The sequence below is a fragment of the Trachypithecus francoisi genome, unplaced genomic scaffold (genome assembly GCF_009764315.1).
Source record: "Trachypithecus francoisi isolate TF-2019V2 unplaced genomic scaffold, Tfra_2.0 Contig00054, whole genome shotgun sequence".
Lineage (NCBI taxonomy): Eukaryota > Metazoa > Chordata > Mammalia > Primates > Cercopithecidae > Trachypithecus > Trachypithecus francoisi.
This window is the reverse complement of record NW_022680465.1, coordinates 807,688-822,469: the sequence shown is the minus strand read 5'-3', so window position 1 is coordinate 822,469 and position 14,782 is coordinate 807,688. Positions and strand designations below refer to the sequence as shown.

General features: G+C 50.0%; 1 protein-coding gene across 1 annotated transcript; it reads right to left on the bottom strand.

The window, feature by feature from the left end:
* Positions 1-3,250: 3,250 nt before the first annotated feature.
* Positions 3,251-14,210, bottom strand: ARMCX4 (armadillo repeat containing X-linked 4). The gene is given in 11 exon segments (XM_033215580.1): positions 3,251-3,792; positions 3,795-4,394; positions 4,397-4,537; positions 4,540-4,981; positions 5,174-5,227; positions 5,294-10,869; positions 11,214-11,269; positions 11,626-11,708; positions 12,044-12,123; positions 13,545-13,611; positions 14,107-14,210. Coding segments are annotated over 6 exon segments (6,864 nt in total). The 5' UTR covers positions 10,724-10,869; positions 11,214-11,269; positions 11,626-11,708; positions 12,044-12,123; positions 13,545-13,611; positions 14,107-14,210; the 3' UTR covers positions 3,251-3,595.
* Positions 14,211-14,782: the final 572 nt, after the last annotated feature.

Here is a 14,782-nt window from a genome sequence, read left to right as displayed (position 1 = left end):
CCTGAAACTCTGTTGGTGTATTCTCTTTCTTTCCTTACTACACCCAGCACATCGCCAGCTAGATTATGCTGTGGCTTAATCCTAGTTATAGGCCCAGTGGCCAGGATAGGAGGTGAGGGCAGATTCTGAGGGAAACCCAGGTTATCTTACAGGGGAAAGGATTCCATATATTGAAGCAAGATGGAGTGCCAGCCTTTAATAGGGAGGAGTAGGACACTTCTCAAGGGGCTCAGGGGAATCTGGGAATATAAGAATTTTTAGGGACATCAATCCAGATGTCCCCATCCCAAGTGTCAGAGTCCCATTCCTTCTTAACCATGGCACTGAACTCGGCATAGAAGACTTGTCTTGGTTAGAATTTTAACTTTCTTTGAAGCTTTCTTTTAACAAATCCTGAGTCTACTCCTCAGATTTCTCCACCATCTACCTGGAAAAGATGAGAACCTCTTTATATGTTATGAATAAACCCCTCTGCTTTCAAACATAGCTTTCAATTGTTGATTAATTTAATTCAGCTTTTTGTTATTCTTTTCTAGAGCTCAATCCACTTAGCAACAGCCACCCAATTTTCTGGCCTTCCTTATATTTAATATTTCCCATATTTCTCAAAGGTCTGATACATGGCACCAGTTAATGTGTCCCCTTTTACCTGTATGCCACCCCAGTTAACCACATTGAAAGTTTTAACAATTCCTCTGCTCCCTTGTTCCAGAGGCCTATGTACTCCACCTACCACCAATGATGGGTCTTCATTGACAGCTGAGTAGCAGGTGATTCATCTCCAAAATTTCATCACAGTGTTTGCTTTCTCGAACAACTTCTTGAACCAACTGTTGCAGGTTGGCTTCCCAGGAAGCAGACCCAGAGACAGAGTTCAGCAGGAAGGGTTTTTACTAGGGAATGCTGTTGGGATCAACACCTGTGGAAGGGAAAAGAAGGAAGCAGGATTGGACAGAGGGAGGAGTTAAGCTGTCCCAATTTGGGGCAAGAAGGCCATATCCATCAGTAATTGGATGTGAAATACCCCCAGGTAGGGGGTGTAACCTTGGGGGAGGTGGCTTTCTTCAGCTGAGGAAATTCCTGAAGAGGGCTGACAGCTGAGAACTGTGTACTTGCCGCACTCCTGGCAATTAAAATAATAAGCTTTTCATTCCTGAAGGGGGATCAGGGCATCAGATGGCAGAATCCACTACAAGCATGACACCATTTTTTTACAGTAGAGTAAGTTGGTGGCCATCAAATGCTAGTATTGAGAATGGTTTCATTTTTAAAATACCTAATAAGATTTAAATTTTAAAACACTTATTGCTTTACAAATAATATTTATTTAAAATTTTAAGTTATACTTTCCAAATATGTAGACATAAATACGTGAGCCTCCATTTATACTTTTGCTCCAGGTCCCTCAAATACTATTGACCAGGCCTGCCTAGTATGAATCCATCCTTTTCCTTGTTGGTAAATTATGCATACAATTTCATTTATTATATAAATATCATAAATAGAGTTAAGTAAAAAACAAATGAGCCCGGGCGTGGTGGCTTACGCCTGTAATCCCAGCACTTTGGGAGGCCGAGGCGGGCAGGTCACCTGAGGTCAGGAGTTCAAGACTAGTCTGGCCAACATGGTGAAACCCCGTCTCTACTAAAAACACACAAAAAAAAATAGCCAGGTGTGGTGGCAGCCGCCTGTAATCCCAGCTACTCGGGAGGCTGAGGCAGGAGAATCGCTTGAACCTGGGAGGCAGAGGTTGCAGTGAGTCCAGACCGCGCCATTGCACTCCAGCCCTGGGCGACAGAGTGAGACTCCGTCTCAAAAGAAAGGAAAAAAAAAAAAAAAATGAAATCACCCATCGGTCTAACACCCACAGAAAACTATTAGCATTCTCAGAGTATGTAGCAAGATAATTTAGATATATACTTTTTCTTCATTAAAAATATGGCATGTGCTTTTACAGCCTATTTTTCCCACTTAAGATTATATGCTGAATTTCTAATGTAGGCACATGTAGATGTCCATCAACATTTTCAATAGCTGCATAATATTTAAATGTGTAGACACACATCAATTTGCTTAGCCAACTGCCTATCTTGAGATACTTGGGTCATTTACAATTTTTCACCCTTCCAAACAGTTTGAAGATGTACTGCTTTCCACAAGCCAATTATGTGATTATTTCCTAAAGATACATTTCTACAAGTGGAATTACAGGGTCAATGGATGTGCATATATTCCAATGGACCTTGTACCAGTGTATACTCCCACCAGCAGTTTGAGAGTGCTCCTCCCCCGACACCCTCACCCTCACTAAGGCATGGGAGCGAGGTAGATCTTCTATGTGTATCCCAACAACACTCTCTATGGTTCCACAAAGGCCCCACCTTAACCAACCTTATAAAGGAAATCTGATACAAGCACTAAAACTTATTCTTTCTTCTAGTACACTTTCTTATTATTTCAAAGTTGTAACTGTTCACTTACATGGATACCAGAATTGGTCAAGAGGACATTTTTCTGTCAAATACCCCAAGGACCCTAAAATAAAATTGGTCCTCTCTGTATGTCTCCAGAATACATCTCAGCACTTTTTGGTTCAAAGGGCCTCTCACGTCCATACTCTCCTTACCATTCCCATGGCCACCAGTAAAACTTCACACCTTTATTATCTCATGCCTGGACTAACTTGTGGTAGCTTCCTGTTTTTCCAATCTCCAGTCACCACTCCTATCCCCACCTGAGCTTGGACTCCTCCTGCACATAAATCTACCATATCTTTTTCCTTTCATCTTGTCATTCCTCTGGTCACAAAAAGCCTTGATGTCTCCCAGGGGTGGATGCAGTAATATTCAGACACCCCAGTTTAGCAGTTAGGGGTGCTCCATGAACAGAACTCACCTTTACCGCCTGACTCTCTCTCTCGTCACTACCCTCCCTACACTTTCCATTCCAGCAGGCCAGCACTTCTCTCTGGAGAAGGATTCCCATCTCCATGCCTTTTTTCTCATCACTCCTTCCATCTTGAGTGCCCTTCTGATCCTTTTGTATCCTTGAAGCCCAGCTTACCTAATGGTCCCCCTCCTTTGTAAAACTTTCCTTGAGCACTGTTGCCTGCAGCAGTTTTTGCCACCTCTAAACACTGATAGGAGGCATCTGGCCGTGATTGGAAGCTCCCAGTTTTATTACTATCTTTTTGTTTCCATAGATCTTGCCTTTCCAAACAGATCATAAACTCAAGGACAAGGACAATGACTTTTTTCTGCTGCTTAAAACACACAACTTTATTGATGACATAAAAATAAAGTCTTAAATGTATAAACATAAGTCCACACAAAGGACCAAAGATTACTTACTTATGAAGAATCCGTTCAGTTTCTGCTCATGAAGCATACTAAAAATATCTCAATCCAGACAAGATAAAAATCAAACATGTATTTTTAGTACAAGCTTGAATTCATTTGGTGTTCATAAAATGGTCTGGCTATAGACCATCATAGGTAACATCAGTTTCGAAGTTATAATGCAATTTACAATGTGCATTACTTCCAGAGTGCAAAACCAAAATGTTACTGAAATTTGTTTGGGAACATACAGCAAATCAGAGTTTACTTATTAATAGCTCAACTCTCTCTTTCACCTCAGGGTCATTGCATTCTGCTGCCAAAGCTCGAAGTTTCTTGGCACATGCTTTAGGTCGTTGGAATAGGAAATAAAGGGAATTTTTACTGAATTTGTCCTGGGTAAATGCTTTTGCTCTTCTTTTAAAATGGTAATTTATATTTTCAAATAGTGAAGAGCATTAAGAATATTCTCCTTTGTCTCTTTCTTGCTAAAAATGTTAATCAGTGATGTCGGTGCATTGGCAATGAGCAAGTCTTTTGTCATAGATGGATTTTTAGAGAAATTCAAAAGCATTCCCAAAACATGATCTTTAGTTTCTCCACTTCCCACCGTTAACAAACGAAGAAATTCTGAAATATAATTTGTAACCATATGCTGATATTCACTGGTAATAGTCAGATGCCTTATCAATCTTAGTCCAGCTAACTGCACATTTGAATTCAAGGGATAGGTGACGGTGTCTTCACATACTTGATTTAAGTAAGTTTTAACCTTCCTATGGTTTTCAGCAGCCACTGAGATATTATTCAGTGCATTTAAAGCCTTCTGCCTAACACTGGGGTAGGGATTATTGAGCAAGCTTTCAATAACTGAAATTCCACCTACATTACGAACAGCTTCGTGAGAATAAGGATAATCAGCACTGTTATATAAAGCATTATTGGCTATTTCATGAACAGAAGGATCTTCAGTCATCTCAATCATGCAAATGAGTTTTTCAAGATCTCGTGGATCCACATTAGCTTCGCGTTTACAGCGGCAAGACCAGGGCCGAGGTTTTCCCCAGTCCTGGTTTGTTTTCTGGACTCATCTTCAACTGGGAAACTGGCCTCACTTTGGTGTGGAAACTTAGTTTCTGACCAGATCATGGCTCCATCCCATGACCCCATTCCTGCCCCAGGGACCATGGACGGATAGTACTTCTTGACTCAGATGACTTTTTGGCTTTAGCCTTAGATGCAGATTTGTCCTCATTTGTATTTTCATTACCATCACAGAACCAAGACCCTATATCAACTCCACCAGCAGCCTCAAACTTATCCTTGATGCTGGTGTTATCCCCAGCTCCAGAATCAAAATTGACATCTTTCCCACTCTTAGATCTGAACGTATTACTGTTCTCACTCTCAGCCCAAAACAAAGACCTTAAACTGATCTCCTCAATATCGGGGCTGGACTCTCTACTTAGCTCATCCTCTCCCACATCCCTAGCCAAGGTCCAGGACTCTACACCAGCCTCTTCCCCAGCCCCAAGCCTAGACTCTACAGTGGTTGCATCTCCATCCCAGGACCAAACCCCAGCCCCAGCCTCAGCCCCAGCCTCAGCCCCAGCCCCAGCCCCAGCCCCAGCCCCAGCCTCAGCCTCAGCCCTAACCCCAGGCTCAGCTTCAGCCTCAGCCTCAGCCTCAGCTCCAGCCCTAGACTCAGCCTCAGCCTCAGCCCCAGCCCTAGCCTCAGCCTCAGCCCCAGCCCTAGCCTCAGCCTCAGCCCCAGCCCTAGCCTCAGCCCCAGCCCTAGCCTCAGCCTCAGCCCCAGTCCCAGCCTCAGCCTCTGCCCCAGCCCGAGCCCCAGTTTCAGCCCCAGCCCGAGCCCCAGCTTCAGCCCCAGCCTCAGCCTCAGCCTCAGCCTCAGCCACAGCCTCAGCCCCAGCCTCAGCCTCAGCCCCAGCCTCAGCCCCAGCCTCAGTCCCTACACAGGAGCCCATATAAGCCACCTCCTCAGATCTAATCCAGGAGCCACTACTAGCCTCGTTCTCAGCCTCAGTCCTAGAACAAATGATGGCCAATTCCCCAGCCTCCGATCTGGATGTAGTAGTGGCCTCATTATTATCATCAGGCTTGGACACAATATCAGCTTTCGCCTCTGTCCAGCACCAAGACCCTATAACGGCCTCAGCCCCAGGCCCAAACCAGAATCCTTCGTTGGCCTCCACTTCAACACTGACCTGGAACCTTCCACTGGCCTGGTCCTCAGATCTAGCCCAGGATCCTCCAGTGGCCTGGTCCTCAGATCCCATCCTAGACCCTCCAATGGCCTCATTCCCAGGCGTAGATCCAGCCCAGGATTCTCCACTGGCTTGGCTCCCAGCACCAGCCCAGGAGCCTCCTCCACAAGCCTGATCCTCAAATTCAGGCTTGGAACAGTCACCAGCCTGATTCCCAGGCCCAATCCAGGACCTTCCACTGACCTGATTCCCAGTGCCAGCCCAGGGCCCACCACTGGACTGGTCTGCAGGCCTAGCTCCTCCAAGGACCTGGCCACCAGCCACACCCCAGGAACCTATTCCACTGGACTGATCCTCAGACCCTGGCCTGGAGCCTCCACCAGTCTGGTCCCCAGCTCCAGGCCAGAACCCCCCTCCAATGGCCTGATCCTCAAATCCAGGTTTAGAACAACCACCAACCTGATCCACAGCCCCAGCCCCAGTCCAGGAGCTTCCACTGACCTGACTCCCAGGGCTATCCCAGGACCCAGCACTGGACTGGTTCGTGGGCCCTGGCCTAGACCCTCCAACATCCTGGCCACTAGCCCCACCCCAAGACCCTCCATTCGTCTGACTCCCAGGGCAAACACAGAACCATCCACTGGCCTGGTCCCCAGTGCCAGCCCAGGAATCTCCACTAGACTGGTCCCTAAGCCCCAGCCTAGAATCTCCAACAACCTGGTCCCCAGCATCAGCCCAGGACCCTCTGCCACTGGCCTGATCCTCAAATATAGGCTTTGGCCCACCACTAGCTGGATGCCCAGCACCAGTCCAGGATCCTCCACTGGCCTGGTCCACAACCCCAACTAAGAATCCTCCACTGATTTGGTCCCCAGAGTTAGCCCATGACCTTCCACTGGACTGGTCTTCAGACCCCACCTTGGACCCTCCACCAGCCTGGCCACCAGCCCCAGCCCAAGACCCTTCTTCAGCAGTCTGATTTTCAAATCTGGGCTTGGACCCACCACCAGATTGATCAAGTGTCCCAGCCCAGGACCCACCACTGGACTGATCTACATGGCCCAGCCTAGCCCCTCCACTGGCTTGGTCTGCAGTGTCAGCCCAAGACCTTCCACTGGACTGGTCCTCAGACCCCAACCTTGACCCTCCACTAGCCTGGTCACCAGCCCCAGCCCAGGACCCTTCTCCACTGGCTTGATCCTCAAATCTAGGCTTGGACCCACCACCAGATTGATCACTAGTCCCAGCCCAGGACCCTCCACTGGCCTGATCCACGACACCAGCCCAGTATGAAACACTACTCATATTCCCAGCCCCAGCTCCAGCCCAAGACCCTCCACTGGCTTGGTTCTCAGCCCCAGTCCAGGACCCTCCAATAGCCTCTTCCCCAACCCAGGACACCCCACTGGCCTGTCCTCCAGGCCAGGACCCATTACTGGCCTGACCCGCAGCCCAAAGCTCTCCAATGGCCTGACTCCCAGCGAGAACCCAAGACCCCCCACTGGCCTGGTTCTCAGCCCCAGTCCAGGCCCCTCCACTGGCCTTGTCCCCAGCCCAGGTCCCCTCACTAGTCTGACCCCCAGCCCAGAGCCCTCCACTGGCCTGCTCCCCAGCTCTAGCCCAAGTCCCAATACCAACCTCATTCTCAGCCCTGGCCCCAGCCCAGGACTTAACACTGGCCTCATCACAAGCCACAGCCCAAGACCTAATAATCCCAGCCTTATCACTAACCCCACTCCAGGACCCAATACTGGCTTCATTCTCATCATCAGCCCAGGACACGCTATTTTCCCAGTCTCCATCCATGGTCTGAAATCTAAATTTGATCCACCGCTCAGCAGCAATCCAATCTTCAACACCAATCCCATTCCAGTAGTAGTCATGGATGTTAGGCTGAGTCTTTCTGCAGGCTTGAGTGCCTGACCCACCCTCACTCTCAGAAATGGGCATGGCCTCAGCCTCAGGCTTTGCATAGACCTCATCTTCTGCTGTGGTTTCTGCCTCAGAACTGGGCATAGCCTTGTCCCTTGCCCCAGGCAAGGTCTCACGCTGGGAACTGGCCACAATCTGAGGCTGGGCAGAGTGCCTTGTGCCTGCCCCAGTCCCTGCTTTAGGCACAGTATTGGTACTGCCCTTGACCTTATTCCTGGCACCAAGCAAGGTCTCACTCTGGGAATTAGCGACAGCTTGGGGCTGGGCAGAGCCCACTGTATCTGCCCCAGCCTCTGCCTTAGGCACAGCATTGGAATTGCCCCTGACCTTATTTTTGGCCCCAGGCAAGACCTCACCCTGAGAACTGGCCACAACCTGTACCTGGACAGAGCCCATTATGCCTGCCCCAGCCTCTGCCTTTGAAATAGCATTGGAATTGCCCTTGGCCTTATTCCTGGCACCAGGCAAGGTCTCACGCTGGGAGGTGGCCACAACCTGAGGCTGGGCAGAGCCCACTGTATCTTCTCTGGCCCCTGCCTTAGACACAACATTGGAATTGCCCTTGACCTTATTCCTGGCACCAGGCAAGGTCTCACGCTGGGAGTTAGCCACAACCTGAGGCTGGGCAGAGCCCATTGTATCTTCTCTGGCCCCTGCCTTAGACACAACATTGGGATTGCCCTTGACCTTATTCCTGGCACCAGGCAAGACTTCACCCTGGGAATTGGCTACAGCCTGGGTCTGGGCAGAGCCCCTCGTATCCATCCCAGCCCCTGCCTTAGACACAGCATTCCAATTTCCCTTGACCTTATTCTTGGCACCAGGCAAGGTCTCACAATGGGCATTAGCCACAGCCTGGGACTGAACAGAGCCTGTTGCACCCACCCCAGCTTCTGCCTTAGACAGAGCATTAAGATTGGCCTTGACCTTATTTTTGGCACCAGGCAAGACCTCACCCTGAGAATTGGCCACAGCCTGGGGCTGGGCAGAGTCTGTTGTATACGGCCCAACCCCTGAATTAGGCACAGTAGTGGAATTGCCTCTGACCTTATTCTTGGCACCAGGCAAGACCTCACCCTGGGAATTGGCCACAATCTGGGGCTGGACAGAGCCTGTTGTATCTGTCCCAGCCCTTGCCTTAGACACAGCATTGGAATTACCCTTGACCTTATTCTTAGAATCAAGCAAGGCCTCACCCTTGGAACTGGCCTCAATCTGAAGCTGGGCAGTGCCCATTGCACCTGCTCCAACTTCTGCCTTAAGCACAACATTGGGATTACCCTTAACTTTATTCTTGGTACCAAGCAAGGCCTCACCCTGGAAACTGACCACTGCCTGAGGCTGGGCAGAATCTGCTGTACCTTCTCCAGCTCCCACCTTAAGCACAGCATGGGGATTGCCCTTGACTTTATTCTTGGCACCAGGCAAGGCCTCACCCTGAGGATTGGCCACAACCAGAGGCTGACCAGAGGCCCTCTGGTCTGCCTTAGTCCCGGCTTTAGAAGTAGCATTAGGATTGCCCCTACCATCAACCCTGGAATCAAGCAAGGCCTCAGCTGGGGTCTTAACCCCATTCTGAGGTTGTGTACAGGTTTTCATGTCCATCCCAGACCCTGTCTTACACTTGGCTTTGGCTTTGCCCCTAGCCTTACCTCTAGTGTTAGGTAAGGCTTCACCCTGGCTCTGGGCCATACCTTGAGCCTTCATATCCACCTCAGCTCCTTCCTTAGGCATGGTATTGACATTGCCCTTGACCTTAATTCTGCCATCAGACAAGGCATTAGCCTGAACACTGGCCACAAGCTGAGGCTGTGTACAGGACAACATGTCTGTTCCATCCCCCACCTTAGTGATAACATTGGGATTGCCTCTGCTCTTATCCCTGGCATCAGGCAAGGCCTCAACCTGGGAGTTGGCCCTCAGGTTTGCCCTGGCCCCTGCTTTAGTCATGGCATTGGGATTGCCTCTGTCCTTAACCTTGGCATCAGACATGGCCTCAGCGTGAGCGCTTGCAACAGCTTGAGGCTGAGCAGCAGCTCTCATGTCAGCTCCAGTTATCGCCTTAGATATGACATTGGTATTTCCCCTACCATCAACCCTGGCACAAGAAGTCACCTCAGCCTGCTTCTTGACCACAGTCTGAGGTTGTACACAAGCTCTCACATCTGCCCCTGCCCCCACCTTACACATGGCATTGGTGTTACTCCCGGCATCAACCTTTGCCGCAGGAATGGCCTCAGTCTGGGTTTTGGCAACAATTTGAGGCTGAGCAGAAGCCCTCGTGTCTGCCCCAGACTCTGCCCTAGACATGGTTTTGCAATTCCCCATGTCCTCAATCCCAGCACCAGGCATGTCATCGCCCTTGATCTTGGTGACAGCCTGAGACTGTGCACAGGACTTCATGTCCACTCCAGCCACCTCCCTGGACATGCCATTGGGACTTCCCCTAGCATCAACTGTGGCACCAGGCCTGGCCTCAGACTGAGTCTTAGCCACACTCACAGTCTCTTCCAGAGCTCTTGTCTTGGTTTCATCCACAATTCCAGTCTTGTTCGTGGCCCCCATCTTGACCACTTCCCTGGGTACTGCCAAGGTCTCACTCTGTGTAACCATTACTCTGTTAATCTCTGTCTCTTTTTCAGCCAATATATGAGTTTCAGCTTTGGTCTGGGTCATTGCTTCTCTCTTGGCCTCTGTCTTGGCAACCAGTGCCCAAGCTTTAGCCTTGGTCTGCGTCACTGCTTCTTTCTTAACTATTTTGCCAGCCTCAGCATCAGTTTGGGTCACTGCTTCTTTCATGGCCACTTCCCTGGCTTTGGCCTTGACCTCAGTCAGAGTCACTGCCTCTGTCATGACCAGTGTTCCAGCCACCACTTTGGACTCAGATTGAGTCTCTGCCTCTGCCTCAACCATTGTTTTGGCCTGAGAGTTGGCTCTGTGTCTGGCTATAGCAGTGGCCTTGGTCTCTACTTCAGCCCCAGGCCCACCTCTTGTTCCAGTTTCTGCTCCAGTCTCAGCCTGGGGTTTAGTCTTAATCTCTGCTTCACTTACGGCCAAGGTCTGGCTCTGTACCCCAACCACAGTCTCCATCTTAACTGTGGATCCATTTCTGGCAAGTGTCCTCACACTCTGGGCTCTTCCCTTGGTAAATTTGTAAATGTAGTAGCAGGTGCCAGCCCAGATCACCAGTCCTGCAGTCACCCAGCCCACTTCCTGAGTGCGGCCCATGTAATCACCCCTGCTGAAAGCACGAACAAGGTATGGTAGAGCGCACTTGGGCTGGGGTAAAGAGAGTGGTAGTTGTGGGTGTAGGCCTGTGAGGGTGCTGGTCTTCAGCCACTCAAAGGCCACTACAGCTGCCACTGGAGGTGGACCTAGAAGTGGAGGAAGGAAATGGACTAAAATTTCTCTTCTGATTTTGTTGCATCATACAGATAGATACATATAGGAACAGAAAAGGGTAGAACCATGTGCTTGGTGGAAGAGAGGATGATTAGCAGCCTCTCCATTCCTCTTATTTCATCCTGTCTCCACCTTCCCCAACGCCCAATAATTTTCTTCCAAGGTACTTCTATACACATTTCCATACACCAAATGAACAGTGGAAAGGATGGTAGGAGGTCTGACGATAAATGGGAGCAACCGAGAAGTCCCAGACTTTGATTTCTACTGGACCTACTCTGGTCACCTGTCTACAGGGCCCCACCCTCATACCAACCTGTAATGATCCGAGGCAGTTCCCTCCTCTCCTCTTGCTTATCTTGGCAATACACCCTAAAGTAGATATATAAATTCATGAGATCTCTGGACCTAGAGACAGACAGACAGACAGATGGAGGGACAGATGGGAGTAGAGAGTTTGTTCTTGATGGGACAGGCATATTATTAGCAAACTACCTTTCTACCCTTCTCAGTCCACCCCACTCCCCAAGATGCTGTCACACTCTTTTCCCTGTACCAGAATTAAGGTGAGGGTATGGAGTAAGTGACAGGGATGGTGGGAAAGGTGGCTGGAAAAGGAGAGGCTGAGGATCCTCATCCTCCAGACTGGTCACTGGTCCTTACTGGATGCACACTGGTCTCCACCAACCCACTCTAGAGGTCTACCCAGGCAGTCCCCACACTCTTACCAGTCTATACTGATCAGGAGCAATCTCCTCTTTGTTTCTTGCTTCCAGTGATCTTACGCCCTGTAGCAGACATGCAGGCAGATCTATGGACAAGTAAACAAAGAGTAGGTAATGGAAACCGAGTCCCTGGTAGAACAGACAAGCACCCTGATCCCTGACCCCAATGTCTGCCTCGCCAGAGCCCAGGCTCAATATACGAATGTGTACCATCTCATGGTCCCCCCATCAAGTCTTCCCTCAGTCATACTCCAGCCCACCCTTACCCCCATATTCCTATCATTTCCTGCACTGAAATCCACAGGAGGCATGGCAGCACTGTGGCAATCCAGCACTCCACTGAGATCCTGTTAAATCTCAGCCACCTCCTATGCCCACCCTCTCTTGTCATCCCCAGAGACTATCCCCGCTTCACACCAACCTCCATCCTTCTAGATTGGTCTCCTCCTCTTTCCCTTGCTTCCAATGGTAAACAGCCCTACTGTAGGCCTGTGGGAAGACCTTGGAACAGATGGAGAAAAAGAAGAGAGTGGATGTTAAGTACTTGTGACACTTTACCATCTAAGATATAGGTCCCTGTACCTGCCTGTCTGGATTTAGAGACCCATTTGCTGGCAGGAAAAAAAAAAAAAAGCCTGGGGCTTCCCCAGCACTGAAATGGGAAGGATGGAAAAGGGAGGCAGGAAAAGTAAAAGGCAACAGACAGAGGCACATTATTTTATTTTATTTTATTTTATTTTATTTTTATTTTGAGACAGGGCCTCACTCTGTCACCCAGGCTGGAGTGCAGTGTCACGATCATGGCTCACCGCAGTCTTGACCTCCCAGGCTCAAAAGATCCTCCCACCTCCGCCTCCCGAATAGCAGGAACTACAGCCTGTGCCACCATGCCAAGCTAATTTTTAAATTACATGTAGAGACAAAGTCTTGCTATGTTGCCCAGGCTGGTCTTGAACACCTGAGCCCAAGCAATCCTCTTGCTTGGGCCTCTCAAAGTGCTGGGATTACAGGCAAGAGCCACTGGGCCGGACAAGGCAAATTATTATTATTTTTTTTTTTTTGAGACGGAGTCTGGCTCTGTCGCCCAGGCTGGGGTGTGGTGGCCGGATCTCAGCTCACTGCAAGCTCCGCCTCCCAGGTTCACGCCATCCGCCTCCCAGGTTCACGCCATTCTCCTGCCTCCGCCTCCCAAGCAGGTGGGACTACAGGCGCCCGCCTCCTCGCCCGGCTACTTTTTTGCATTCTTTAGTAGAGATGGGGTTTCACCGTATTAGCCAGGATGGTCTCGATCTCCTGACCTTGTGATCCGCCCGTCTCGGCCTCCCAAAGTGCTGGGATTACAGGCTTGAGCCACCGCGCCCGGCCAAGGCAAATTATTTTAAAACCACCTGTAGGGTTCTAGGGATTTCCCCAAAAGCCCACCATTTCCTTCACCAAGATGGTGAGGTAGGTAGTGGGATCTGGAAAACTGGAGGATGGCAGGAGAGATGGGAGCCCCCAGATCCCATACTCTAGAACCACAGCCTACTGTTGTCCATGTCCCTTTCAACCTATCTCTAGGAGTCTCCAGCAGAAGAGAAAAGCTATAGAGGAAGCCTTTTGCTTCTACAAAATCACTATCCTTCCCCGCCAAAGGCCATCTCAAAAAAAAAAAAAAAAAAAAGGTAATATTATTTAATACAATTTATCTTTTCTCAATATTATCTGAAATGCAAATAAAACCATCTGTAGAAAATTTGCTGTCTTTATTGATCTTCAACATACAATTTAAAAGTCCTAAGCCTGGTAAGTAAAATGCAGTTTAGGGAAAGTCCCCAAGCTAGCATCACCCCACATCCCAATCAGACAACCGCACCTAAGTTCCTGTCGTAGAATTCATATAGAACTCCAAGGGTTCAGATAGTGCCTGTATGCCCACTAACCTCCGTGATCCAGTGCAGCTTTCTCCTCTCCTTCCTTTCTCCTCGCCGCAAACAGTTCCACACCGAACTACCGTCCGACAGACAGGAGAGAGTAAAACCACTTAGTGTTGGTCTAGAGCCCAGGACACAGATCCCAATACTCGCCTTTCCGGGTTCAGGAACCTGGTTATCAAACGTCCCTCCCCACAGTCTGAGGCACCACCCTTACCAACCCCACCGTCCAGTCTCTAAGGCCCACCATTTTCTCTGCAAACGCCACCGTGGCGCATCCCTTCCACTAAATTGAGCAGGAAGCGAGCGGACATGTGTGGCCAGTGATTTGAGTGATGGGCATCTCAATCTCTGTATTTCCCTCTGGCGGAGACAATCTCCCCACAAATCAAAGCCCACAGTTCGCCTGCACAGATGTAGGCGGAGGCAGGGGGGCTAGGGAGAATCAGAGGCAAAGGTTCCTCGAACTTGAGGCAACATAGACCACCGTCCCCTCAAGCCCCGAAACCGCTGCCCGGGTCAGTGAGCTTCTGCCGGCCTGGCCAGGGCACGCGGGCCCCGGGGCCCTTACCTGCTCCGCTTTCCCCGGGCCCGATGCCAACCCGCCGAGCGCAGGGCAGCGGGGAGCTGGTAGCCAGACGCGAGTGACGACTGCACCGAAGGCTGCGTAGCTCTGCAGCTCCGGGTCACGTGAGGACCACGCGTCACCGCCGAGCTCGTCCTCCTCCCCACCACCCCCTACCACCCACCAAGGGCTGGCGGCCAGTCACCAGGAACTACCCCCTCCTCCACTTCGCACGCACAGACATCCCCCTTCTCCGGTCTGTGCTCGGTGCCCCAGTGCGCACGCCCTTGTCACTCATCTCAGTCCTCTCCAATCTGAGGGCCCACAAGTGGCATCATCGCCTTGCGGTTGGAGTTTACCCATCTTCAGTTACAGGGGAGGGTCTGCATCCCCCTACCCACTCCCGGACCTTGACTGTGGCCTTTTCCGCTTCTTCTTTGAGTAATCCTTTCTTTCTCTCTTAGGCTGTAAGACCAGCACTCCCCACCCGCCCCCTACACGACCTGCCCTCTCTAAGTATAATGCCTGCACCAAATGGGCTGTGGAAGAGGGTATCAGGAAGGAAAGCAGAAGGTGCAAGTAGAGCTTGAACTTTCTTTTTTGTGTTCCTTTTTTTTTCTTTTAATACGACATTCTTTTCTAATTTTGTAATCAGAAAATACAGTATAGCCATTTTCATTTG